Here is a 25,791-nt window from a genome sequence, read left to right as displayed (position 1 = left end):
AATGTGGAAAATATGTTTCAAGGTTGGGTGATAATTTTGGAAAACAAGGTGTCTTTTTCCTCCTGTGTTATAAACCAATGTATTTTTAGTTTGAATGCTTTTATTGAGCACTCCTAAGATGGAAAAAACAAGTTCCCAATTACCCTAACAGTTCAAAACCAGTGCTTTTCATGTACCCAGTGGTAACTGGCAAGCTGTGGATCTCTGGTGTAATGTGCTCTGTGCACATGCTTTTGTCTGAATTCAGCTATCTGCAAGATACTTTAGAATAGTCAAAACTGAGATGATGTAAGCATAGGGTGCATGCAGTGAAGTTCAGAACACAGTCTGGACTGCCTTGAGCTCAACTAGGTAAGTTTTGTCTGTCCCTTCATCTCATAGAAACAACAGGTTTCTTTTTCACTGCACTGGGACAGTCTTTTTTCATCTTTTACTGTTGTTTGGCATTCAGTCTTACTACTGCTTCTTTAGGGCAAAGAGGAAAAACTAGAAAAAAGCAAAGAAAGTAGCAAGCAGATGTAGTTTCCATCTGTGTGCTGTAAACAAGAAAGAGTATTTACTTACACCTTACTATTTGTGTTGGAGGTGTTCATAGGGTCCGTGTTACAGATTCCTTCTATTTGTTGTAGAAATATATGAAAAAGTATTCATAATTAACAGCCAGAGGAAGTTAAAGATCTAATTTATTAAGCCATCTTGTTGCACCAAAACAGTTAGTCACAAGCCTATTTTTTTGGTTGAGCTGATGTTCTAAACCAGATATAATCCTAGGTTCTAAAGGCTTAATTGAACTAGTATTCTGAATTTTGGAGAGCCACAACTAATAGCACCATTGTTTTTGTTCATCCTTCAATAGTTTCACATACTGGGCCAAAGATGGGATGAGAAGACGTTCTCAGAAGATGCAATATTTAACATCACTACAAGTGAAGATAATCCAAAGGTGTGTTTAGATCTCAACTCTGGCAGTAACTACGTGGTGAATATTACTACCATCTCTTCCACAAACATCACTGTCTCAGTTACAGTAGCAGTTCAAACAAAGGGTAGGTTGTGTTTTGTATTCTCTGTGCATATAGAAGAACTTACTGTGCTGCAGAGTTCACTGTTTTGAGCCTAGCAGACAGGATAACAGGCTGTCTTCTAGACTATATCATTCTTTATGCTGACTACACACAGGTAACGACCGTCAGCATCCTCTTTTTCTGCAAGACGTTTTTCTTTCTGCTCACTGTGGCCATTGAATCTATGAGGAAACAGAGCAGTGGCAGTAAGTGCCCTTCAGAAAGATTTGGCAAACTTGCTTCCTCAGGATTTGTCTTCTGGCTGAGGCAGGGTTGGTGCAGTGGCATTCCCGGCTATATGCTGGAATTTCAGTCCATGGCACAGTGCTTATTGGTTTCCATTCCTTGCCTTGAAAACTGATCTCTGCCTGTGGGAGAATTCCCTGTTGCTGAGCTCTGTGATACTAATCTAAGTGATGTGAGCATTATAGATAATGTTCCTATGTTTAGCAATGATGATCAGTGTTCTGGCAGCTTTTCAGTAATTGTAGGGAAGGCATATTCTAACAGCAGGTTTCTGTAGTATTTTGGTCATGGAAACTTTAAGCTTGCCTTCTGACATACTAATTCTGATGAGACAGACCTTGAGAAATCATTGCCTTTGGAATCCACAAAAATGCTTTTTCTCATGTGCTTTTTCCTAAAGGGCATCAACTGTGACAAATTGTTCTATGATAACTTTATTTCCATCAGAAGGTCTGAACCCCTGGATCTTTCTGTCATTATAACCTCCCTAGGTCTGGAGAAATAAATCCTATCTTGATTTCCTGAATAGTGTGCTTGGGTTTTTCCAAAAGCCATTTTCTCTGGAAAATGTTCATGCTTTATTTATTGTGTTTGTTCATTCAAAAAGAAATTAGATTCTACCTCCTTCTCAGAAGAGAATCAAAACAAAAACCTTTTTTTCAACTACTCATATTCAATTAAGTTGAAGAAGGTGAAGTTTTTGTAATAAGTTGTTCCCTTTTTTTATTGTCTCTACAGTAAAGGAAGCTTTCAATAATGTATTAATTTTTAATGATACCTGCTTGAAATGGCGGAGAAATGTCAGGGGAACTGATGTGGAAGACAGATACTCAGTAAGTGACAATCTGTATTTTGAATCTAGAAAACAATTTATATTAATCACGTATGTGAAAAAACCTGTGATTTTTCAAACACTCACTGCTAGCAGTGTTCCTCATTCTGATAATGTCTTTCATAAAAACCCAGGGAGTAAGCTTGCATAACAACCTTCAAAAACGAAAGAAACCACCATACTTTTTTGTAGTCTCCTGTTTCTTGCTTATTTTTTCCCCTGTTCTACTGTATTTTGCCTTCCCTATCTGTATTTTCAGCTTTGTCAGACAACTCTGTTCCAATTCCATGGAGTCAGTCCTTGTGATATGCCTTGTGATATGCCTTCAGTCTTCCCTCATCCCAGCAGGGCATTTCTACATGAACTGTCTCTGCCGGGACTCTGGACCGCCTGCTGTTGTCTCAAATTTCCATGTGCTAAGAGGTGCTCAGAGATTATCTAAAGGCATAGGATCTATTTAAAGGAAAATTAGCACATGATTAAAATACAGCAAGCATTTTAAGAGGAGGGATCAGGAGAGGCCTTAAGTTAATAACTTCATGATCATTTGGGACATCAACAGCAAAACAAACACACACCAAATCAAAAAAAAAAAAAACCAAAAAAACCCTGTAAATTTGGGTCTGTAAATTTGCCTGGAAACATAGCTGTCTGTAGGCAGATCTGGAGGGTACATGGCATTTTGGCGTAGGTCAAAATTACTTGATTTTGACTTGATCCTCAGGGTCAAACCAGAGAGGTGTTCATGTGAGCTTACTTTTGTAACTCATCACTTTGCACCATGAGGGTGTACTACAATGAAAGTGCGCTATTACTGGAAGCCTATATGTTAGGAGGAAATCAAGACTTGGTGGAGATTACAGTACTAATAAAAAAGAGGATAGGCTAGTAGGAGGAGAAGTGAAAGAACTAGGACAATGTCAGAGCTGATCAAGAGGGACTGCAGTTCCTGTCAAATTTTGGAAGCATTTGAATTTGATTAACTGTCAGTGCCAACATTTTTGGCACTCAGTATGCAGTGATGTGTTTTTCTGCTATTTCTTCTAATTTAGAGCATGACATGTTCGAATGCAAGTGATACATTAAAACATTGCAATTTCCATGCTGTGATTGTTTGGTTACAGTTTCATGTGCAAGGCCAGCGTTGGTATCAGAAGGAGTTCTTTCATGAAATGATCTTCAACCTTACCACACACAAGCAGGCTCCAGAAGTTTGTTTTGATTTGCAGCCAGGCACCAATTACTCTGTTAATATTTCCATGGTAGCTTTGAATTTTTCACTGCTTGTTTCCATGGCAACACAAATCACAGGTAGGTCCTGCCATTTATTTTACATATTTACAAAAGCACCTGTTGGGTGCAAGAGGTTCAAGTGAAACAGCATTGTTGATCTCAGTGTTGTATGGTGCGTTGTCAAAGTGCTCTTTCCATGCTCAAAATTGTTCATTGTTGTTTATTTTCACAGATTTCATAGGGTTTGACAGCATAGCAGCAGAAGGGGGAGAGAAATGGGGCTGCAGGGTTTTGAAGAACCATTTTGGCACAGCAGGGAAAACATAGTTTGGTGGGTTAGACACAAGATTGGTATCTAGGGGAACTGGGTTAAATTCCCTGCCCTATTAGTGGCTAAGTCACGTTTTCAGTACGAGTTCTCTCCACTGTGAAGTGGAGATAATAGCACAACTGCACTTCCTATGGGTATTTGTGACAACAGATATCACTGAAGTCTGCAGGATCCAAAGTACAGAGAGTCCTGCAAGTACCTTAGACAGATACCTTCATCTGTAATTGGTGGAGTACAAAACATAAAAGGCATTTGAGCAAATAAGGTTCTCTAGGGAGAGTCTTGGCTTCACTATTTTGCAAGATACTTGTACGGCACTCAAATGCTGTGAAACAAAACATCTGTCATTTTTTAGCTCATTTTTTGTTCAGAACAGTTTTGCACCATTCCTATACTGTCAGACTTTCTGTATTAGGTTATTACTGTTACTCTGTGAAGTGCAGTGTTTGGTGGTGTATCATTCTTCCCGTTGGGGCCATGATTTGGAGTAGTTAAGAAAAATGAAAACTCTCTGGGTGTCTGTGACTCTGTTCAGCCAGTAGATGGAACCAATTATCTTTTGACTGCTTATGAAGAACTGGGGATTTGGGGTGGTTTTGAAATTGATAATATTACAATATTTTTAATAGTAAATCTAAGGTTTTTAAGCTTCCTAAAGGCAAAACATCTCTGGTTTCCTAAAACTACTGTTTAGGATATACAATGACCTCAATTTTTTTTTAAATGAAATTATAGTAACGATTTGATAATTCATTTTTGGAAGTTTCCTAGCTGTCACTCAAAAGTAGTGTCCATGAGTTCATGAGTACAGGTAGCTCTGTAAAAGCCTTATAAGCTGTCTCAGAATTTGGTTGACTGAGGTAATTTTTGAATACATGCTCAGAGTAAAGGTGTAGCTCTCTATTCTCATCCTGTGATACTTCCTAAACTCTGCAGGATTGCATCAGGTCACTTACTCAGCAGAGCTCTAGAGAACACTCTGCAGCAGGTGCTGTGTGAAGTGGTATTTGTGCCTCGGCAGCTGGCATGTTTTCCTCTCTGCTGAGTTAGTGCTTAACAAATGCTCATGCATAGCCCCAGAAAAGGTCTTCACATAAAAGTTAGGTCGTTCCATTTTGAAAGAAGATCCTGCTACACAAGCCATTTTATATCTGGTAGTTACTTTTTTCAGTGAGCAATAAAAGGTAGGTGTTGCTCTGTCATTAGGAATCTTCATCCAAAACTTGCCATGCAAACACTCCATATTGTGCTTTTTTTAGTGGAAGCCAAAAACTAAAAGTAGGTCTTTTGCAGCTGAAATTGAGTGAAAATTAAAAAGCCAACAGTGGTCATGCTGCAAAGCTCACCAAATAATGAGAATTTAAATAAGATGTTAAATTTGTTGCTATTTCAGCTTATCTGAGATGAAAAGGATACAGTGAATTCTTTTGGCAGTATCCCTTTGACTTCTGTGCCTTATGTTTCGGGAATTGCATTATCTGTACAAGCAGCTTAATTTATATAAAAACTATTTATAATTTTAGAGTAGGTGTATAATTTGCTTCTTCATTTGTCCAGTTATTTTGTAATCATGTACGTTGTTAAACCAGACGGTTGTGTTTCCATGGTGGGTGGAATGATCTCAATTTATCTGCCAGCCTAAGTCTGAAAAGTGTTTTTTGGCTCTGGTGGTTTTCTGGCTAAATGGTAGTGTATAAATGCAAGATCTGCCTTAAGCACAGAGGCTCTAAGGAAGCTGAGACTTACAAAATGTTTTACTGTTAGCGTACTGGAGGTGGCCTCATTTGTTGACCAAGGTTTCATATGGCATCCTTTAACAAATGTGCAGTCAGTTGGTCTGTTTCCCTGGCTGGGGGCAAATCCAGATGTTGTATCTTCTTGACTTCCACATACCTCCCACATTTTGAGAGTTCGGGAAATCTTAACTGTGGAGTTTCAGCTACTGTGAAGAGGCATGTCCCAGTCAGTTGGATGAACACTGCCTAACAGACACAATTTCCTGACAAGGATAGTCATCTGTGTAAATACTTAAAGACTGTTTCAGAATACAATGAGCATGTAAATGCTAGCGATAAGTTTGGGTCTTTTTTCAAAAAGGAAGATTTGTAAATGCATGTTAAGAAAGCTACTTCTGTATCTTGAATATCTATATCTGTATTTATATCTCTGTATCTCCTGAATGAGAATATATTATATCGGTAGTATTTCTAAAGAAAAAAAAGCAAGAACTTGGGACTTAGAAGCCTGCTTTTCTCCCTGGCAAGTAGCATCCTTTAAAAATAGTTCTGTGCTGAGCACAAAGTTGCTTTTGCCCATCATCTTGTGGAGGGTAAATATAGTCTAGCAAATGCTTCATGGATCATTGAAATTCTGCTCCTTTCATACTTCCAGTAACAGGCATCTTGCACAGTCTTTTATGTCGTCTTAGCATATTTTAGACAAGCTCTCAGCACCTGTCTACTTGAGATAGGAAATTGAGTCAATTATGAAAAATGGTTAGGCAGTGATTATATTGTAGTTGTAAAAAGATGGTAGCAAGATTGTCTTTTAAGCAAGAAGGGAGTTCGTGTCTGTTTCCAGGGAGAGAAAGGAGTGTCTTGTGGGTGTATTTTCTCACTCATTATTTCTGTTGGGATTACACTTCTTATGTGGCTCTGTTCCTTTTCCTTTTTGAAGATCATTTATTAAGGCATGCTCAGACAAGGCATTGTTCTTAATTTCGTTATCTGTTTCACATACGAATTTAAGAAGACTGAATTTTGTAACCACGTTCAAGCGTTTGAAAAACAGAATAATAGAGAAAGAGCTAATGCTTTTGCTTCTAATATCCTAAATAAGAGTAACGTCTTCAGTTAAGCCACATGAAAATACTATTCATATTTGAATCTGTTCGCAAGCTTTGCTTTGGGATAGATTCTTTATGATAGATGTGACAAAATTGTGGTCTTTGGGAAGTTCGTGAATGCCTACTTATTTACAGTGTCTGGTTAGCTTTTTTTTAGCTTAGAATAGACCTCTGTGACTTAAGACATCATACTTATAAGACAGAAAATTTTCTGTACACTAGAAATAGATCTTTTGTGCCTGAATTACTGGATTACATTTCCTTCTTGTAAAATTATTCATATTAGATTCAATGATGATTTCTCATTACTCTTCCTCCTCTCAATATTTTTGCTTAGAGTCAAGGTGTATTTTGAGTTTGTTCTATGCTTACTGTTCACACATGCTGCCATTTCTTACATATTTGTACATGCACTTTCCAGTGGATTTGGGTACGTTTGACCTCGAGCCTGCATACCTCAATCAGTTGTAGTAGTTCCGATGTTTCTCAGCTGCTGTTCTTTTTGTTTTAGTCCAGGATATACCTGCAGGCCACATACTCTTGTGTGTGTATCCTCTCTCTCGCCGTATGAACATGTAAGTCAGAAAGTACACTCACAAGCAGGAGGTCTAGAAAGTGACTTGAATTAGAAGAATGAGTTCCATCACATACTAAGTATAATCTTCTAGAGCCCTGCACTTCGTCTCGGTATGTGAAAAATGTACTACATTACAGATCAGGTTGTGATGTCTAATTTGTTCGCCCACCCATGGATGTACACACACACATAAAAGATACATTATTGTTCTGCTCTATTGTATGATGGAAAAGATTTATACTTATTCTTTCATAAAGGGACTGCTTTAAGGTCTGGAAAAAGAGGGAAAAACCAAATCTACTTTCCAGTGGGGAAGTGAAAGACTGTTGGAGATGTGGTCATCTGGCAGCTCTTACTCTGACAGCCCATCATGTTCCTCCAGAGAGACAGTCCATTACGGTGTGCAGCTTCAGAGCACAAGTACTGCAAAGAAGGGAGTTTCTGATTTATGTAATGGGGAAAGAGGAGTGATTAAAACTTGAGCATGATTTTTTTTTTTTATGTATGGAGGAAATTAGCTGCCAATCCTGTAAACACTTTCATATGTATGTTCATGCATGCACTTTGTATTTTTGTGCAGAGTCTATTCAAGTGCATGATATTTAAGTTCATATGAACCCCACTTCTCTGTTATTTTTCTGGCCTCCTTCATAGCAGGAATTTTTTCATAAATATTTGTTAAGTCTGATCACCTCTATCATTCTGTTTACAAAGCACTTGATATAGGTGGCACAATCTATGCTTTATAACCAGTGCTTTACATGCTGAAAAAAATTCTTTGCTTTTTCAGTCTTTTCCATCTGTGTGAACTGAGGGTTCTTTAGTATTGCTTCAGGTAGTCCTTTACAAATTTATAGTGATGTATCTGCATCAGCCTTTATGTTGTCCTCAACTAGTTAGCGTAATTAGCTAACTAGTTTCATTAAGTAAAATGAATGAAATGCAAAATGGAGAAAAAACAATACAAAAATAGTCTACAATGGGGAGGAAGATAGATTGTAAGCTCTTTTCAGCTATGAATTTATACATGAAAAGGTCACACATACACCCTGCTAGTATTTCCATTTTTAAGATACAATCTTTACAACAGATTTAAATGATCATTTTCTGTAGATGTGGTCTTGATTTATTCAACCACCTTCCTTCCATCCCTTCTTTAAGTAATGTCTTTCTCCAAGTTAAAAATCTCTTCTCACTCTTTTGCTCTAAAGCAATTGTACTGTAATATGTACAGTAAGCTTAATTACTCTTCAGACAGTAATACAAATGGTAAAAAACCTTTTCTATTGTGTGAATATCTCTACCTTACTTTTTTTTTTTTAATTTTACAGCAGTGTTTTTGACTTCCTTGTTTAAAATTCAGTAAAGAACTTTTTGGACATGAAGCCCTCAAATAACCATTAAAAAAATCCCTTGTTTGCAGGAAATGAAGATCATGCAAATGGTGTTATTTCAGCAATGGGTTTTTTCAACTAGAACTTGGCCTTAAAAGGAGTCTTTGATCTGACTTCTCTGAACTTGGGAAGAGTTGCTGTTTGGTTTTGGACTTTGTGGTTCAATTCCATGGCTATTTTTAAAGTTTTATCATTAGCACAAAATGATGAAGGCAGGCTGTAAAAAGGGCTATGCTGGCACCACGCAAACGTTTTTTAATAAAGTACAAATCATTCAGTTTAACAGGTTTTGTGCGTATCCATATGTAGGGTAGGATAGAAGTGGATTTGTGCATTCATTTTTGATGTGTCTGTGTATAGGAAACTTACAGTCTTTCTTGCCTGCATTATATATCCAAAGGTCAGTAGGACAGTGTTGTCCCAGAGTTACAGCTTCAGAGCTATACAAAAGGTCAGGTGACAGGAAAGTCATTGAATATTCCTGTTACTGCTACTGGAGAATGTCATAAAAGGGCCATGTTTCTTGTATTGTGGCAGTTTGCCTGTGAAGTCCTCGCGCTGCAGCAGCAAACAGTATTGGCAGAATCCAGGGCTTTAAAACAAGAAAACATTAAAACAGCTCCTTTCCAGGATTAAAGAAAGAAATATAGCTGTTACATTGTGAAATGCTTTCATGATAAATAATAGTGAACTGCTTCCAACACACTGGCTTTTTCTGAAGAGCATGACAGGCTTTTGCTCCAACGTTGAGGCTTGTGCTGTTTGCCTGTGCTGTTGCAATGGTAGGCACTTCCAGGCGTGCACTTCTTTCCTGTAGCCTGCCTTCATGTTCAAAGGGACGCTCAGCGGATGAATTCTTATTGTAGAAAATGAGCCTGAATATGAAATGTCCAAGCGTTAGTAACATAGCACTGCTATGACAAGGAAGTGCATAGAGTGGGACTACCTCTGGATATACTTGCATTTCTTGCTGTGTTATTCTGCGTTTTCCTGACGTTGCTACAGATAAGTTAGTCTGTTCTGCTGGTGAAGACTTAAAAAAAAACAAACAAAAACCTTTAACAAAGGCAAGGTGCTAACAGAACCTGAACAGACTGGGGGATCTTGCTTTCTTCTCACAGCCCACCTAGTGCAAGTCCTCCTCTCTCCATAACATTCACCCTTTCCCTCCACGTGTTCTAGATGGTATTAAGTCAGTATTTTTTCCATGTAGATTTTTAAATCTGGAAATTATGATGACCTCACAGCAGACTTTTTTTTTTTTTAAAAAAATGTTAAATTTCTGGAAAGGTGCTTCTTTTATTAAAAGTTCGTAGTGGCCAAATACTGCCACTGGAATAACTCCTTCAGGGTTTCCTTTCCAGTCACTGAAGCAGACATGAAATCCATTCCTTTCATTTATTATCGTTATCATTATCATTATCATTATTATCATTATTATTATTATTATTTCACATTGTTGCAAGTTGTTCACTTTTCTTCGGTGTGCTTGATGTTTGTAGTAATTAGTATTTCTCACCAGCAACTAAAAACGGCAGAAGACTCCAAGCTTTAAAAGCCCTGTGTGTTTTTTCAGATTTTGCTCTCTTTTGCCCACTCCCTAGGGCTGTCAGTGCTGGATGGCTGTTTATTTTCATGTTTTGCATTTTTCATGTCAAATTATAGAAAATAAAAAAATGTAATTGTTATGAACTTAGTCAGCTGTCTTTTTGTCCCCTGTTCCCCCTTGCACTGCTTGTCTGGAAAAAAGATGTACAACTGTTGCATGCAATGCACATTCTGGCTGGCATTAAAGAGGAAATTCCCAAGTTTTGCGTGGAAATTGGAAAATTCTCAAGAGAAATTAATAATAGTGTCTCCTGGTGATATTGGATGCCAAAGGAAAGGAGGATAGGAGAAGTATGCCAAATGAATCTACCCTGACAGATATATTTTCCTGTCAGTCTGTCCACTCTGTCTTCTATGCTAAGAAACCATTGAAGTTAAGGGAGGGTTTGCAGTTCTGTTTTCTTAGGTTTGCAAGTTGCAAAGGACATAAAGGTTGGCTGTCAAATATTATTTGTTCATTTATTTTGTTCAGATAGAAATACTGTCTATACATTTACAATATCTGTGGTTGCAGAAGTATTGAAAAGACCCTCCAAAGTAAAGACTGTTTCCTGTTCTTGCAGGCAGCCAGGCAATACGTTTCATTAACTTAGAAAGCTATCTGAAGGGATTTTCTGCCCTGTCTCTGCTAGAGGGAAGCCACTGTAGAGTATTAAGGCTTTACTAGATACAAATCTTACTCTCATTTCAATCCTGAACATTCATAGCTGGTTTCTTCGCTGGTAGTTCACCCATAGCCTGGTTTTGAAGAGGACCTGGTAAAGGGAACTACCAGAGCAATTCATTTGGCTAGGTAAGCTTTCAGGAGGTTCACTTGAGGATGATTTTTGCCAAGGGCAAGGTAGGGTTTTTCTTGCTAGGGATGCTTGTATGGCCTCTTGTCTTTATTTTGGACATACTGTGCTTAAGTTGTTGCTTTTCCATGTTTCATCTGTTTAAAGCAGAGATCATATAGGCTTTCAAATTTCTTTTTCACAGGCTACAAAGACAAGTTCTTGGTTCCCTCATACGAGACAATTTCTCCTTTATTTGGATCTTTCTTGCAGTCATCCTCTGCACTGATTTCACTTAGCTCTGTTGGACTGATTGGAACTTCAGACACTGAAATGATCACACCTGGGCCTTCTGTACCTTTGGTAGTACTATTCTAGTGTTAGAGAAATCTGTTTCTTAGGCTTTTTATAGCAGCCTTTTCCTTTTTTTTTTTTTCCCCTGTTATCATTTTGGTGACTAACATGTGTTCTGAGATGTACTAATATGCTCTTCCTACTACTCAAAAGAACTTAGAATATACAGCAAAAAATTCTTCTTAGTAGCTCCAAGTGGATTACCTTGTACTTCATACTGGTGAATTTCATCCCATTTCTGCAAAACAACAGCTTGTAAAGGTGATTCAGTTCTTGTGTAATGTCTCCATACTGCTGTTGTTTTACACTGTCTAACATTGTTTGAGCAGCAAAATTCAGCTGTATGCACCTGGATTTTGCATTATGATTGTTAACAAAATGCCAGACTTAGTACTTACTGTGTTTAGTCCTGGAGGAGCATCTCTAATAACCTTCCTGTACCCCAGTAATTTAGCTTCCAACATGCTGTATTTTGCTAGCTCCCTATTTACCAGTTATTTACCCACTTCACAGTTTTTCTACCAAGTGTCATTTTTTTGAACTCATGATTTTCTGTTTCAACATACATGTGCAGCTATCTGTATTCCAGCTGTTTGAAAAATCCATGCATCTCAGCGAGATTTTCCCTGATGTGACTTTAATTCAGCAAACCTGCATTGGTTTTCTTTTGTTTGTCTCCATGACATTGGTTATTCTTTCTAACGATGCTCTGAAGCCTTAGTTTTCTGTATATAAGCACTGCATTTGTTACTAGATACCACATCAGCAGCTTCATAGACCAGTTTTCAAACAGCCTAGCCATACCTGTAAATATCTATGCTAGTTCTTTCGGACTTCTGGGGTAGATAGTATCCGTGCTTTACACTCTGCCCCCTTGGTTGTGCACACTGAAGCTCTTTTCATTTTTGCTTCCAGGCTGATAGTGGTAATTTCCATTATCACAGCACCAGTCTCTGTCAGCGTGCAGCTGTCATCACTGCCATTGAAATCAGAGGCAAAAGTGTTTGTTCAGTTCTGGCCTTGATGCAAATTCCTGCTAAAACAAATTAGAGCTCTGTACCCATATTGAAATTCAGTTTAAGGGGCTGGATATTGCTAGCTGACTGTGAGCAGCAACTAAGGAAGTTGCCTTCTTGAAAGTGCTTTTGGCATTAATAGATTCTCCTTTATTCATACCATTTTATTTCTTGTGGTGGGCTGTGTGCCCGGACTTTCGTCTTTTTCTTCTCCTTGACCATTTCAATTAGTCTAATAAATAATACTGCTTCTTCCAACAAATATTTCCTGTCCCATATCTCTATAGTCTACGATCATTTTGGGGCATCTCTGTTTTTACCAGCTAGCAGATACACGTCAATACAGGGGTTTGAGTTGGGGCTGCCATGCCATCATGTTCGTATTTGCTCTCTGTTTTTCGTGACCAGACTATTTATGTTGCCTGCAGACTTTAACCATCAGGGATTTGAGGCTCAGTTAACAGAGGAAGTTTTGGGGGAAAAAACAGCTAGGAACCCTTATGCCTGAAATATTTTAAAACATCTCTAAAGCACTGGTATTTGTTTACTTTTTAGATCCCCCATTCCCAGATATAGAATTTGTTGCAGTAAAAGGTTCTGCACCCTCGCTCAGACTCCGGAAAGCAGAAGATCGAAATGGACCGATCAGGTTTGTCTCTCTGCACTCTTCACCCTTTCAAAAAACATTCTGCAGATTTGTGTTACTTACGTATTGGAACTTTTTGTGGGGGTTAGATTATTTTTGTTAGCAATGGGAGAAAACTTAAGCTGTAACTCCCAGTTTCTCCTCCCTTAGCAGACTAATATTTGGCTTCAGACTCTTGCCTGCTTTCTGGAACAAAATTCTGGTTTGATAATTTTGAGTTTTCACTGTTGGTTTTCGTGGGTTTTTTTCCTTTATCCACAGTGAAGTCACAGTAGATTTTTATTGATGGATCCAAGCACAGCTCTAGCCGTGTGATTTTTCTTTTCCAACGAATTCATGCAGCCAGTACCTTTTTTCTTCCTAGGAGCCAGAGGAAATGGTGAACAATGTCTGTATTTATGCATATTCTGAAATAATGTTTTCATATTAGTGTATTGCTACCAAAATATATTTCTAGAAAAAAAGGATTTACACCTTACTAAGTGCTGTTTGTGATAGAAGGAAAAGGTTATTGTAACTCAACATTATACTAAAGCAGAAAATATTTGAACATGTCAGGAAATGACTAGTGTAACAGCCCTAATAATTAGTTTTCCTATGGTTGGATACCATAGACTAAACATTGTTTTGAGAGGTCTGTAGACAGATTTGGTTAATATTTTACAAATGGTATCTGTCCTCTCCTTCTTTAAACAGAAAAAGTCTTGTTTCTGGGAAAATTATGAATCATTTTTAGAGGCCAATGATGTATTGTTTCATAGGTGAACTTATGTGTTAGATGAGAGGAGCAAGAGGTAGCCTGCAGTAACTCAGTTTGATGCTCTTCTGAGCATGAATAAACGTGTAAAGTTAATATGCATGTGATGAGGAGAACTAGCTCTAAGCTGTGCATGCAGTGCTTTTGGTTTAAAACGCAGTGGAACACACACACACAGAGAAACACTTTAATACAAGAAGCATTCATATTGGACATTGATAATAAAAATCAGTTAAGAGGCTACAAATAGAAAAGACAACGTGAATTACTGAATGTCTGATGCTTAGTACATTGAAGTGAGGGCTAATATTTACTTTTTTTGTTTCACTCTAGTCTTTATCAAGTGATTGTGCTTCCTCTGGGTTTGCAAAGCACTTTTATTTGTGACTCCTTTGCTGCTGCAACTTTCTTCAGTAACACCACTGACGCTAAAGGATATGTGGCAGCTGAATTTCGGGCGAAGGATGTTGCTGATAACATGTCAATTGCTCTTGGAGACAGACATTACTACGGGAAGTTTTATAATGCTCCTTTAAAGCTGGGAGGAGAGTATTGTGTTTTTTTGAGAATAATAAGTGAGTGGAATAAGGTAATGGATGTTTTAAAACCTTTTCTTTACACCTGTTGAATGAAATGTTGCTGGGGAAAAAAGAGGAAAATGTTAGCTGTGTTAAATTTTTATGATGTTGCAAGGATCTGTTAGTTGACAGAATTAGATTAGATCTGAAGCTCTTTAAATAACTCTTGTAATTCCTTACAGATATTTATATGATTGTAATGTTGGAGCAACTCTGGATGCCAAAAGGTAAACAATGGAAAAAACTAAAAATGAAGGGCCATCGCTGCCCTCAGTAATTGAGGGTGTCTTTACTGGGCTAGAATTCAGTGAAAGAGATTAGTATGAGAGTCTGAAAATTACTCCTTAGCAATGAAAAATTCACCCATTTTAATTTTTAATTTTATAGCAAAATATTCCAATTTTCCAAATGACAAGGAAAAATATATTTTATCATGTGTGTTACCTTCCACGTAGCAATGAATGTCAACTCCATGTCCCTTGGGAAAGCCTTGTGGAAAAAAGTATTTTACTAGTATTAATTTTTTGTCATTTTAAAGTAAATATGAAATTTAATTAGAAACAAAAAGTTTCTAAAATGTACATCTCAGCTGTTTTGTGCTCCAGTGTCTTGCCTCCCATTATGTCATTATGCCACTAGTTTTCCAGTCATTATCTATCTTAGGGGTCAACAGCTTGTAATTTTTTCATGATGTAAGTCTCAGCAGTAGGAATTTTTTCTGATATGAGGCAGGTGATAGACTTTTCATTGCATACAGTTCCTGAATGTCAAATGTAAAAACAGAACAAAGCAATCCCTACTAAAGAAGAAAACACCTAAACAGTGCCAAAAAAATTACAATAGAGTTTTAGGGCTTTGTGTATACAGCACGAAGCAAGTAGGCACGCAAAAACTGATCTGTGAGTCACTTAAAAATAATTCTCTACAATTTTGGAAGTCTACACCCAAATCTCAGTAAGTTAAAACAGCTTCTATTAAGAAATGTAACTCTGCCTCAGTCCAAAGCAAGTGAAATAAAACAAGTATATGTAATAGCTGTTACTGGTATCTACTAATCTGTGCAGCATATGTTTTGTGTGGCATCTACTTTAATAATAGCTTAGGAAGTTTTTATAGCACAGATAAAGTGGTTTCTGATCCTGATACAAGTCTGTTGTTTGTCATAAATTTTTAATTAATTGTGTGAGGGAATAAGTGGGGAAATGACATTTGAAGGCGTTCAGTTCATAAATAATGTTAAGTTAGCCCAAAATATCCTGGAATTTGGACAACGAACTGTATTTTTTAGAAAAATGTACTCTGTGGAGCAGGATTGTTAGTGAGTATCCTTGGGTTTTATGCATTGGTTTCTCTAGCTTTTTTCCTTCAGTATTTTCTGATACTAGGGAACATTCCTATTGTTGCTTGTGTTGAGGCTTTTCTTGCACAGAACAGTGCAGGTTGCTTATGCATCTCTGCCAGCTGTTCGTTAAGCTGCTTCTATGTTACATTATTCTTTCTCTTTCATATAGATCATTTCCTGATGTTTCATCTCTAGCATTGCCAGACGTATTTTCTAGGCCACTGATTTAATGGAATATTATTACTGTTACTTGTAGAAGTCACTCTTTGCTTCCTTCCATTTAGAATGCATCAGCTCCTTAATACACATTCTCCTGTATGGCTTTTGTAACTTGATGAAGTACACAAAGTTGCGTACAACGTTTATAAGTCATTATTAGGATTGCAAATACCTAACAGCTTTGGTTCCCAGCTCTGCTTCTTTGAAATGGAGCTTAGACCTGTGGCTCGAAAGTACTGGTTTATCTTCAATTCTCATGCCCTTGTATTGTGTGCAATTGTTGGTATCAAGAAGTTAAAGAAATTCAGAATTATACATTGAGGGTTGTTGGGTTTTGAGAGTTTCTGAAAATCTGATTACTTAAGTAACTGAATTTGGATTCAAGAGTTAATATTTAAAAGTCCGCTTTTTAAAAAATCTGCTCTTTAATTGGTCCTCAATTATTAATACATGTGAAATCATCTTTTCTGTAGTGTATTTTACTTGTGAACAATGAATAGAGACACATTAGAAATACATGTCATAGACTCCTAACTAATGTTCTCATTATTGTACTTTTATGTTCTGGCATTCTCTAGAGCCCCTTCTGGCTCCAGACGCCCTCATGCTGAGAATGGTACAGTTTGTATTATACCTGCTGCAAAATCATGGCTTCGTTGTGGCTTTTTATTGCCATTATTCCTCAATACACCTGACATATTTTCTTTGTGGTGAGGGTGGGAAAATCAGTTCAGATAAAATTGTGTGGACACAGTTAAGACAAGTAAGCTGTTCTGTTTTACTGAGTCCACATTCATTTATCCCTTGCTCAGATTTGGAGGTCCTGAGAAAGGTGTCTGCTGTGTGGTTTTTACTTTCTGTTTATTTTAAAAGGTGGAGGATTTAAGACATTCGTGCAGGACATTCAGATGTGTTAAAAGGCTGGTCAGATCTGAGGAGATCGTTGGGCATGTACAAGGAAAGCAGTTAGGAAGTCAGAAATAATGGAAATTACCATTTTTCATAATGATGAATTTGGCAATTAGAATATAGGGATGATGGAGACCAAGGGAGGATTTGGGAACAAATGAGAATTTACTGTCATTATCATGAAAACCTTACTTAAATGGAACAAATTGTCCACCGTTGGAAATGTCCTCCTCCATGAGCGATACTGCTAAATAAATAACTCAAACCCATCTGGTACCTATTTTAATCTCCAGTGATTACTTTATGGATTCCATGCTGTGCAGAGAGCCAAGGCTCATAGTGAAGGGCAAGAACTGAAAAAGGTGTTTGGAGTTTAAACTTATTTAACATTAATTTCTTTAGCATAGCTTCTGTTCAGTGTCAGCATCAGCTTTTTTGGATCAAACAGTTTGTGCATGTAACAGAAGTAAGAGCAGGATTGTGAAAGGTGAAGATGCACGCAGTCTTTTCAGGAAAAAAGCTACAAGATTTTTGGAAAACTGGAATAAAAATGACACCTACTGTAAGAAAAGTCTGTTAAAATTAGCCTAATAAAAAGTAATCTAAGAAAAGTGTATATGCATGTCAAAATGTTTTCTCTTTTCTCCAGTACTGTTTTAAGTGTGCAGTTGTGGAAGGGGTTTCTATCTCCAGTTTAGCTACCTGTGAATATCTGGGTTGAAATACGGACTTTGAGATCCATGGATACTCAAGTATTTGGAGGGGTAGTTTCACTGATAATTTTCTGGAAAGGTGCTAATTCTTCAGAGGATGATATTTATAATTTGATGTAGTATAAAGTGCGGATCAGTGAACTTTGCTGCTGAGATTCCTGGGAGCTTTGTAGCTTCCCTGATAGGCAGGAGATGACTGATTTCCTGCAAACTAGAGTATGTCACAGAGGCAGCTCTTTCAAGGTGATGGCACTCATACCAGTGCCTCCAGAATCTGGCATTTGGTTGAGTTTTTAAATCCACCCCTTGTACTTTATTTTCCCTTTCCTAAGAGGATTTGCTTTGTCAGTGTTTTGTCTTTTTAAATAACCAGAAAATTCCTTATAAAAATGAGTTTAAGAAACACTGAAATTCCACAATTCAGCATGCAGACAAACAAAAGTAAGATGAAGCATACAAATGTGCCTTTGTTCTTTTGTTCAAAATGTAACCTTCAATTTCATAGAAACATACTGTTATCCAGAGCAACATAATACACGTTTTGCCAAAACATGAAAAATATATGTGTATGTATACTGTGAAAGTCATTTAGCAGGAAAGTACATATAGAAGCACTACAAAAATAGACTTCACAGTAATTACACAATAGACAATAGAACTTAGAATAGAACTTCTTGGGTATGTATGAGTGTGAAGTGTTGGGCTAAAAAAGCTCTACAGGGACCAAAGCTTACTGTAAAAAACCCAAACTTGTTAAACAAGTCTGCAAAAGCAGACCCCTGATAGACATTTATTCAACTACTGTGAACATTAACTACTATAAGTATTCTATAAAAACTGTTAGAAATTACCAAGCAAGTTATCATAACTGGAAAAAACCCCATGTCTAGTATTTGAAAAACATTCTGTTAAGTACCATATTTTAACTTATATATTCTACATGGGGATAGAGTTAATACAGCATATTCAGCCTTATCTTAGCATTTCATAAATTCTGAATTCTTATGCAAGCAGCTTCAAAGATCCTTCCATGTTATTTGCGTGACTAGGTTATAGAAAGAAAGGAAGAGTATTGATCTAGAAGACTAGAGCCAGCCTTTCATCAAAGCTCTATCTCTAATCTTACCTTTATAGTTTATAATCTTTTCAGACAAGCTAGAGGCTGCTACCAGGGGAGTAACAAACTCCATTCCCAATAGTAATAAAATACAGTATGTTGTGGATGGCTGCTCTTGCAGAAGGTGTTAGTGATAATAAATTTCTGTCATGAGAAACAGTGATTTTTATGTTTTCATTTTCAGGTGAGAACACAATCCTGTGCTGTTTGGGCACAAATTAAAAGTAAGTCAATTTTTCCTTCAATGAGAAAGCAGAAGTTGGATTGGCTTTGCTTGGCAGCATAAACTAATAACTGCTGTGGCTGTTTTTTCATTTGCCATTAATGGTCGGTTGACTTTAAGGATTGGAAAGGTTAGAGGCAGAAAATTTGCCTTGCACTTCGGTATTGCATTCTAATGGATTCAGTAATCCATTCTAAAATGGATTCTCTGGTTTCTCCCTGGTTTTCAATATTACTTTTTCTATGCATCGCATCCAAATCTTTACAGCAATTTTTGTGTACAAAGGATTTGAAGCACAGAAGACGTGAAATTTTAGAAGCCTGTCTTAAAATAGTTCTATATTGGCTTAAAGATTTTTTTAAAAAAAAAAACGTTTTCTAGCTTTTAGAAGCCACATTATTTATTTTGGTATGTTCAGGTGGTCCTTGGAGAATTAAGTCCTTTTATGAACTTAAGAAAATAAGACACCATGCAAAAATGAAAAATATGACTAATTTTTCTACTTGTATGTACAGTTTTTTAAATGTATAATGGCATAACTTTAAAAACCAGTGAATTTCTCAGCATGTTTTTATCTTTGTTTTTCTTCTTGACTATAAAATGTTTCCAGTGAATGAGTTTACCTCAGAGGAGTTTGGAATCCACTAGAGATCAAGTTTCCCTCCTTTCCACCATGGTAGAAAGCACTCTCTTCACCCATTTCATCATGTTTCAACAAAAAGCAAACATTTGCCTCTCCTGACAAAGAAAGTGGCACCACTGGAGTCCCCTACAAACTCTAAATTCTGCTTTTGAGTTGAAAGACTCACAAGTTGGAGTTAGGAAATGCAGTGACATTGGAGAGTGAGACAGTACTTTGGAATGATAATAAATCATGTGGTGCATGGAGTGCTTGAGGTGCTTCTCCTCCACTGTTCACAAAACCCATGTCTGGCTATTGCTGTTACTGATCTTCTGGTGACAACTGTGTATTTATTTCTAGGTTGCCTTTTGTTGTTTACTCTTGTGACTTTGTTCATTTACCACCACACTTAGAATATAACTTAGGCAGTTTGTGGTTGTCAAGATTGGGCTAAGATCAAGGATTCCTTAGGTTTGAGTGCTCTGTTGCTAGAGCTGTATAGGCAAGAGCTATAAAATAACTCTGGAAAGACAGAAAACTGTCCTTTTCTGAATTTGTCATTTATTGGCTTACAGAGCATCGTCAGAGGCTGTCTTATGTATAGGCGGTTTCTCGGTTTGGGATGAAAAGAATGGGCATTGGAAGATGGGAATAGGACAGGTCAGGCCTTTGGCTTTCTGTTGTAAATCCACCTGCCTTTGTATTGAATGGACTTCTAGCCAAACGGTGTCCTTGGCCTTGGTACTTCTGCAGCTGGAGAGGCTGAGAGTATTTTTGGCTCACTGAATCCTTTGAGGATTATTTCTTAATTCAACTTCTGTGGAAAGCAAACCTGTAAATTAAATCTAAACCAAATGGGCCTGTTTCAGATGCCATCTAGACAAAGCTACACATTGTATGATAAATCATTGTCATAAAAAGTGGTAAAAATCTTTTAAAAGCACTCTTCCTTCTCTCACAAATAAGTATAATGAATTTTGAGGGGTTTTCACTGAACATACTCTACAATGTATAGGGAAGACAGTTCTGTCATTTTTATGGAGGGCTGACATCTGCTGTAGAGATGCATAACTTGCTTATGGAAACTGGTATTACAGTGATATAAGGCAGGTATAACTTTTGCCAAAACTGAATGTGCTTGTAGGTTGAACAGATTTTCCTTGTAGGGTCTCTGCCTGAAATTCTTTATTTTGCCAGACTCACAGTAGGCTTACAGGTGAGAGGTGCTGCACAGATACAAGCCTTGCTTCACTGAGCAGTGTTAGGCAAAGATGGTAAACTGGTCAGGTTCTCCTTGTGGCTCTGTATGATTTTTTTTGTGCTTCAGATCAATTGTTGGAGGTGTTTCGGGTGAATGCCCGGCCAGTTTTGTGCCTGTACATTCAGATGAGCCAAAAAAGAGTTCAATTTAAGTAACAGAAGTTGCTTTTCTGATGTTCAGGCACTTGGATTCTCATCGTGGATGTATACAGTAATTTCACTGAATAAGTGCCACTTTTGCAAGAATTTAAATTTTTGCTAAAACATTAAATACTCATGCTTGCAAGATTTAACAGCAGGTAGAGTTGTGGAATCTTGCAGGAATAAGATCCAGCATCCTAGATGTCTGGGGGAAATGTAGTAAGAAATAGGTAACCTTTGACTAATGCTGAAACTGGGATAGAGGTGGCTGGATTTCTCAGGTTACCTTCACTAGTAGTTCTTAGTAATTCTGGTTTTGACAGCAAATCACTGTAAGCCTTCTGTTCTGTCCCTGGGTGGCTTATGGTATTATGGGCTTCAGTAAGGCTGTCATTGCCAGGTTTATTTCTTCTAAAAAAAAAAAGAATGGGGAAGAGAAATCATGCCCAGATAATAAAAATTTTGAAGGACATGTATTGAACCATTTAAAAAAGCACTAGGATTTTCTGGCACCAGAGACCACCTTGGTATATGATTTAGACTGAAATTGCCAGTGATGAGAAGGGAAAATGTTGACATTGAGTATCTGAATTAAAAAAAAAAAAAAAAAAAGAAAGAAAAGGCAGGAAACTGAGGGATGGGGAAATATAATCACTTTTGAGAAATACACCATTTAACCTTACTTCCTCAACTGGACGGTAGTTACTAGATAGTCAGCTCCATTACTACTTGACTGAGCAGTAAGTCCAACATCTGAGTTTTGTTACAGTACTTTAGATTTGAACAGATTCTGTTGGTCAGTCACCAGACTGAAGCTACACTATTTAGTATTTGTTCGTTTGAATTGTTTGATATTTTCTTTCAGATTTATCACCCACTCTGCAATACATGACTGCTGTTGGATTAGGGTCAGTTGCTGCTGTCTGCCTTATACTGTTCCTGTCGTTCTCAGCGGCACGGTATGTATTGCTATTAACTCCAGTTTTGTAGTCCTCCTTCACAAGTCTTACATGTTTTTCTTTTCAGATAGTTTTTCTTGCCAACCTGCTTGGTTCAGGCCTCTTGGCTGGTTAGAAACTGTTATCAAGAGTTCCTTGAGTGGCCACTTATGCTGTCCATTGCTTGAACTGATGCCCTCTATATCTTTGCAATCATTGGCGAAAATCTGAAAAGTATGGGGCTCATCTTAATAAAGGAAGGATTCAGACAGTGAGTAGCACCAGGAATTTAGATCAGAGGTGTTTTGATTTAATGGTAACTAAATAAATGAGGTGAGCTACTCTAACAGGGAAGTTATACCAACAGAAACATTGATGTACTTCTCTTATGTAAGGAGCCAATTTCTAGTCTTCCCAACTTTATTCAAAAGGCCTAAAAGGATTGTTTTTCAATAGCAGTTGATCTTTAGATAAAGGCCACAATAAAAACATGTTAGAAATTTTTAAGAAATTGATTTCTTTCTGTTTCATGATCCTTCATGCAGGAGCAGTAACTTTATAACCGTCTTCCTTTCGAAGGTAAAACAAATATGTGCCTTTAAGTAATTGTGAATGTCTATGTATGAGTAAAATCTCTTGACTAAAAAAGACGTCTTTGTTGTTGTTTTAATATATTTATCTCTAAGAATAGTCTTAAGACTTACATCACTTGAAATGTTAGGAGCCTCCAGCTTGGGTGCTATGAAGTATAGACCATTGATCGATTAAGGTGCTTATTTGGCGTTCAGAAGTAGAAGGAGCTAATCTTATACAGGGCTGGAGAAAGTAGGATTATTTGGATTATTTGTAGTTGTTTAAATTTCAAATCAATTCTTACAATCTGAATTCCAAAATAAAGTTTTCACGGTGTCTTTCTTTTCTTTAACTAATTAAAGAACGGGATCTCAGGATTCCCTTGGCAGTAGGATGCAGTGGTAAACTTGAGCTTGCACTCTTGATTGTTTTTGGTTTCTTGGAAAACATTGTCAGAGTCAGCTTTGACATTTGAGACAGAAGGGGCTATAACTGTCTTGGTGTATAAACTAGCACTCCTGGCAGAGGGCTTACTGCAGGAGGAAGGGCGTCCCTGGGCTGTCATGGTGTGAAAGGCTCCTCGATTATTTCAGTTTCTCTGGTGAAAATGTGACAGAGAGATATAAATACGTTTTAAAACTTTGTCAAATCAATTAGCATCACAGTGATAGGAGAACTATTTAAGAATTTAGACAGTACGGGAAGAATCATGTATGAGTATGAACCAGTTGTGAATGAGTGTAGAGAAGATTAGGTCTTGAACTTCCATTTCAGTCTTCTTTTAAAAGGAGTGAGAACAAAAAAAACCCAAGTGACATCCTTAGGGAGCTGAGTACATTGAGTACATTTGACAGGGGTCATGCTGTAATGTTGGTGGCCAGGACTTGATAATTCAGCAAGTATCTTTTAGGCCCTTGGCCCCATGTACAGAGAAATTCTTGAATCCATTCTCCTGTTTTAGAGAACATCAGACAGAATCCTTGACAGAAATTAAAGCTGCCCCATCCCAGTAGGAGTCAGAGAAGGGAAAATCCAGATGTCATTTGTGGTAAGACCCATCACAGTGCTCACAAGAAGTAGCTGTAATGTTCATAAATAAAAAATACTCTTTTAGTTTTACATAAGCATCAGTTTAATGCATTTCTGAGTAAGAATGTAATTTGAAAACACATGTGAAGTCAGCCTTCTGCCCTGTCCAGTTGTAAAGCTATGGTCCTGTTTTAGGTACTGTACTCCAAGAAAGATGTGGCCCATCAGGAGAAAGAGACAGAGGAACTTGACAAGAGAAACATGAGACCTATCTGATCCAACTACGTGTAGGGTAATCTACCAGCAGGTTGCTTAGCTTGGCAGAGAAGAAACTGCCAAGAAGCATGATACACAAATATACAAAAAGCCATTATAAAAAGACCAGCTCCTTCCTGTCCATAGTACACGTACCATCCATGTGCTTCTGCATAGTAGGAAAGGGAGGCATGGGAACAGATTGCTGCGAATGCTGTGAAACCATGGCTTCTGGGTGGTCTGCAAGAGCAGGTTAAACAAACATTTGTCAGGAATGACACAGGTACAGCTGATCTTGCCATGGTGTAAGGTGAATGGTCTTGGATTATTTCTTGGGGTCCCTGTAAGCTTTCCTGTTCTGCAGTTTCTGTCACAAAGGACCGCTGTATTCAAGTGCTCACCAACTTGCCACATGTCTGCTGCCTCAGGGATTATATTACCACAGTGGGACAGATTGTGAATTCCCACTAGCATGGTTGCTGACAGCAGTTTTAACTGTTCCTCAGTGAGTCAAAGTCTGACACTGGATTCACGAAGCGCACAGCCTGACTGCTGATGCCCTTAGATATTATTAATTTTTTTCATTTAAAAAAAGCATTAGCCCCTAGTTGTTATTATTAAGGTTCGTTGTCACACATTCACCTTGCTTCATTCCTCCTAATCCTTTTCTTCCTTTTATATGTGATGCTGATTCAGATGCATAAGGACAGTGCCAAAACTTCAGCTTACTGAAGATCTGCATTGGGCATCAGTGTTGTCGATGCCAAGGTTAACATAGGTCAGGTAGTCATCAGACCCTATGGGAATGCTTCTTACCCATCTCATGCTGGCTTTACTGTTCAGAATTTATACCAGCACCTCAGGTCTTCAAAAAACTTTAGAAACTCTGTCATTTATCCCATCAGTATGAGTCATGCAAGTTCTCTGTCAGGTCCATGCTTGAGTCTTGAATGGTTTGTAAGTATTTTTTTTTTTTAACTGGAATTTTTTCTCTTTCTCCAGATCTTATCTCCACAGCACAGTGCACTCCCCAGCTGCTGCCTTAGCCTGCGAGGCTGTACATTTATCTGCTACAATGGACATGGCACAAACAGGGATTACATCATCATTCCTAGAGACTGAAAATGTCTCTCTTCTCTGATGTGTTATCCCCTGAAGTCAGCATAGAGAAAATGCACTCTTCTTACCAAAGCCAGCGTCTGTTGGGTATGGACCTATCTGTGTAGCATATATGTACTATACCATGGGCAGTTGAAATGTGTTTGTTACTGGAAGTGAGATGTTTATTGTTTCCCCTTGTTTCCAGATGGTATATAAAGGAGAACCTTCCCTCACAAATAGGTTTGTGTAACAGACATTAGCATGCGTCCGTGTGTTGGTCACAGGCTTTCAGCTATTCCAGCCACATGAATGCCTGATAATGAGTGTCTGTATTGTACTTTATTACATGAATAATTCCCTGATCCAGTTGATACTGTCTGAAGATCAACTGTTACTTTAGATACTTTAGGACACATAAACTGGCCCATTATGACAGAAAATACAGATCAACCCTTGTATAAGGAAAAGTGCCTATTGTATTTCCAAGTATAAAGGTAGAAGACTTTCATCAGTCACTTAAGGGTAATGGTACTTCAGTAACAAATACAGAGGAGTTAGCCATGAAATTGTCACATTTAAATAGTGTCAGCAACAGATGTGTTCCAGAGATACTGCAATCATTGCTCATAGCAATTAGCAATAATTGCAAATAATATATCAATCTATAAAACTGCAGTTTGCCAAAAAGCTGAGTAGCTTTAATGGCATGCGAAACTAATTTAAATAAGGAGCTACCTGTGTTAAGTGCAGTTTTGTTAATCTCTACTCCATAATTACAGCTAGGTAAAGCCATTAAATCATTGTCTGGTTATGAGCTGGTGTGTAACATCTGGTTAGAGTCACTTTAATAAAGTACAATAAACCAACTTCCTATGGCATATTCCCAGTTAATATTTTTTCCTTCTGCAAGAAACAATCAAGTGCCTTTGATTACTTCCACTCCTGTTCAGAAGTTGCTTTGAGATGCATTAGCAAAATCACTCTGTTAACTGGTGAAATAAAGAAGCAAGAGTTTTGGTTTTTACTGAGTTTTGTCATTTTTTCCAAGTTTTTGTGTTTTACCACTTTGAATATATGATATTCATTTTTGGAATT

At 37.6% G+C, this 25,791-nt stretch overlaps 1 protein-coding gene across 1 annotated transcript in view; it reads left to right on the top strand.

Moving 5' to 3' along the window:
- Positions 1-24,736, top strand: part of SUSD1 (sushi domain containing 1) — a gene marked incomplete at its 5' end in the record, with an annotated part of 44,240 nt that extends 19,504 nt beyond the window's left edge. Inside the window, 8 exons of the mRNA XM_009584536.1 lie at positions 857-1,046; positions 2,049-2,143; positions 3,267-3,453; positions 12,829-12,922; positions 14,010-14,265; positions 18,739-18,778; positions 21,666-21,759; positions 24,598-24,736. Of these exons, the coding sequence (XP_009582831.1) occupies positions 857-1,046; positions 2,049-2,143; positions 3,267-3,453; positions 12,829-12,922; positions 14,010-14,265; positions 18,739-18,778; positions 21,666-21,759; positions 24,598-24,736 (1,095 nt within the window). The remainder of the gene's footprint in view (positions 1-856; positions 1,047-2,048; positions 2,144-3,266; positions 3,454-12,828; positions 12,923-14,009; positions 14,266-18,738; positions 18,779-21,665; positions 21,760-24,597) is intronic.
- Between the last annotated feature and the right edge of the window lie 1,055 nt (positions 24,737-25,791).

Source organism: Fulmarus glacialis, unplaced genomic scaffold (genome assembly GCF_000690835.1).
Source record: "Fulmarus glacialis isolate BGI_N327 unplaced genomic scaffold, ASM69083v1 scaffold30200, whole genome shotgun sequence".
Taxonomy (NCBI): domain Eukaryota; kingdom Metazoa; phylum Chordata; class Aves; order Procellariiformes; family Procellariidae; genus Fulmarus; species Fulmarus glacialis.
Note: the sequence above shows the minus strand (reverse complement) of the source record. Positions and strands in the feature narration are given on the sequence as shown.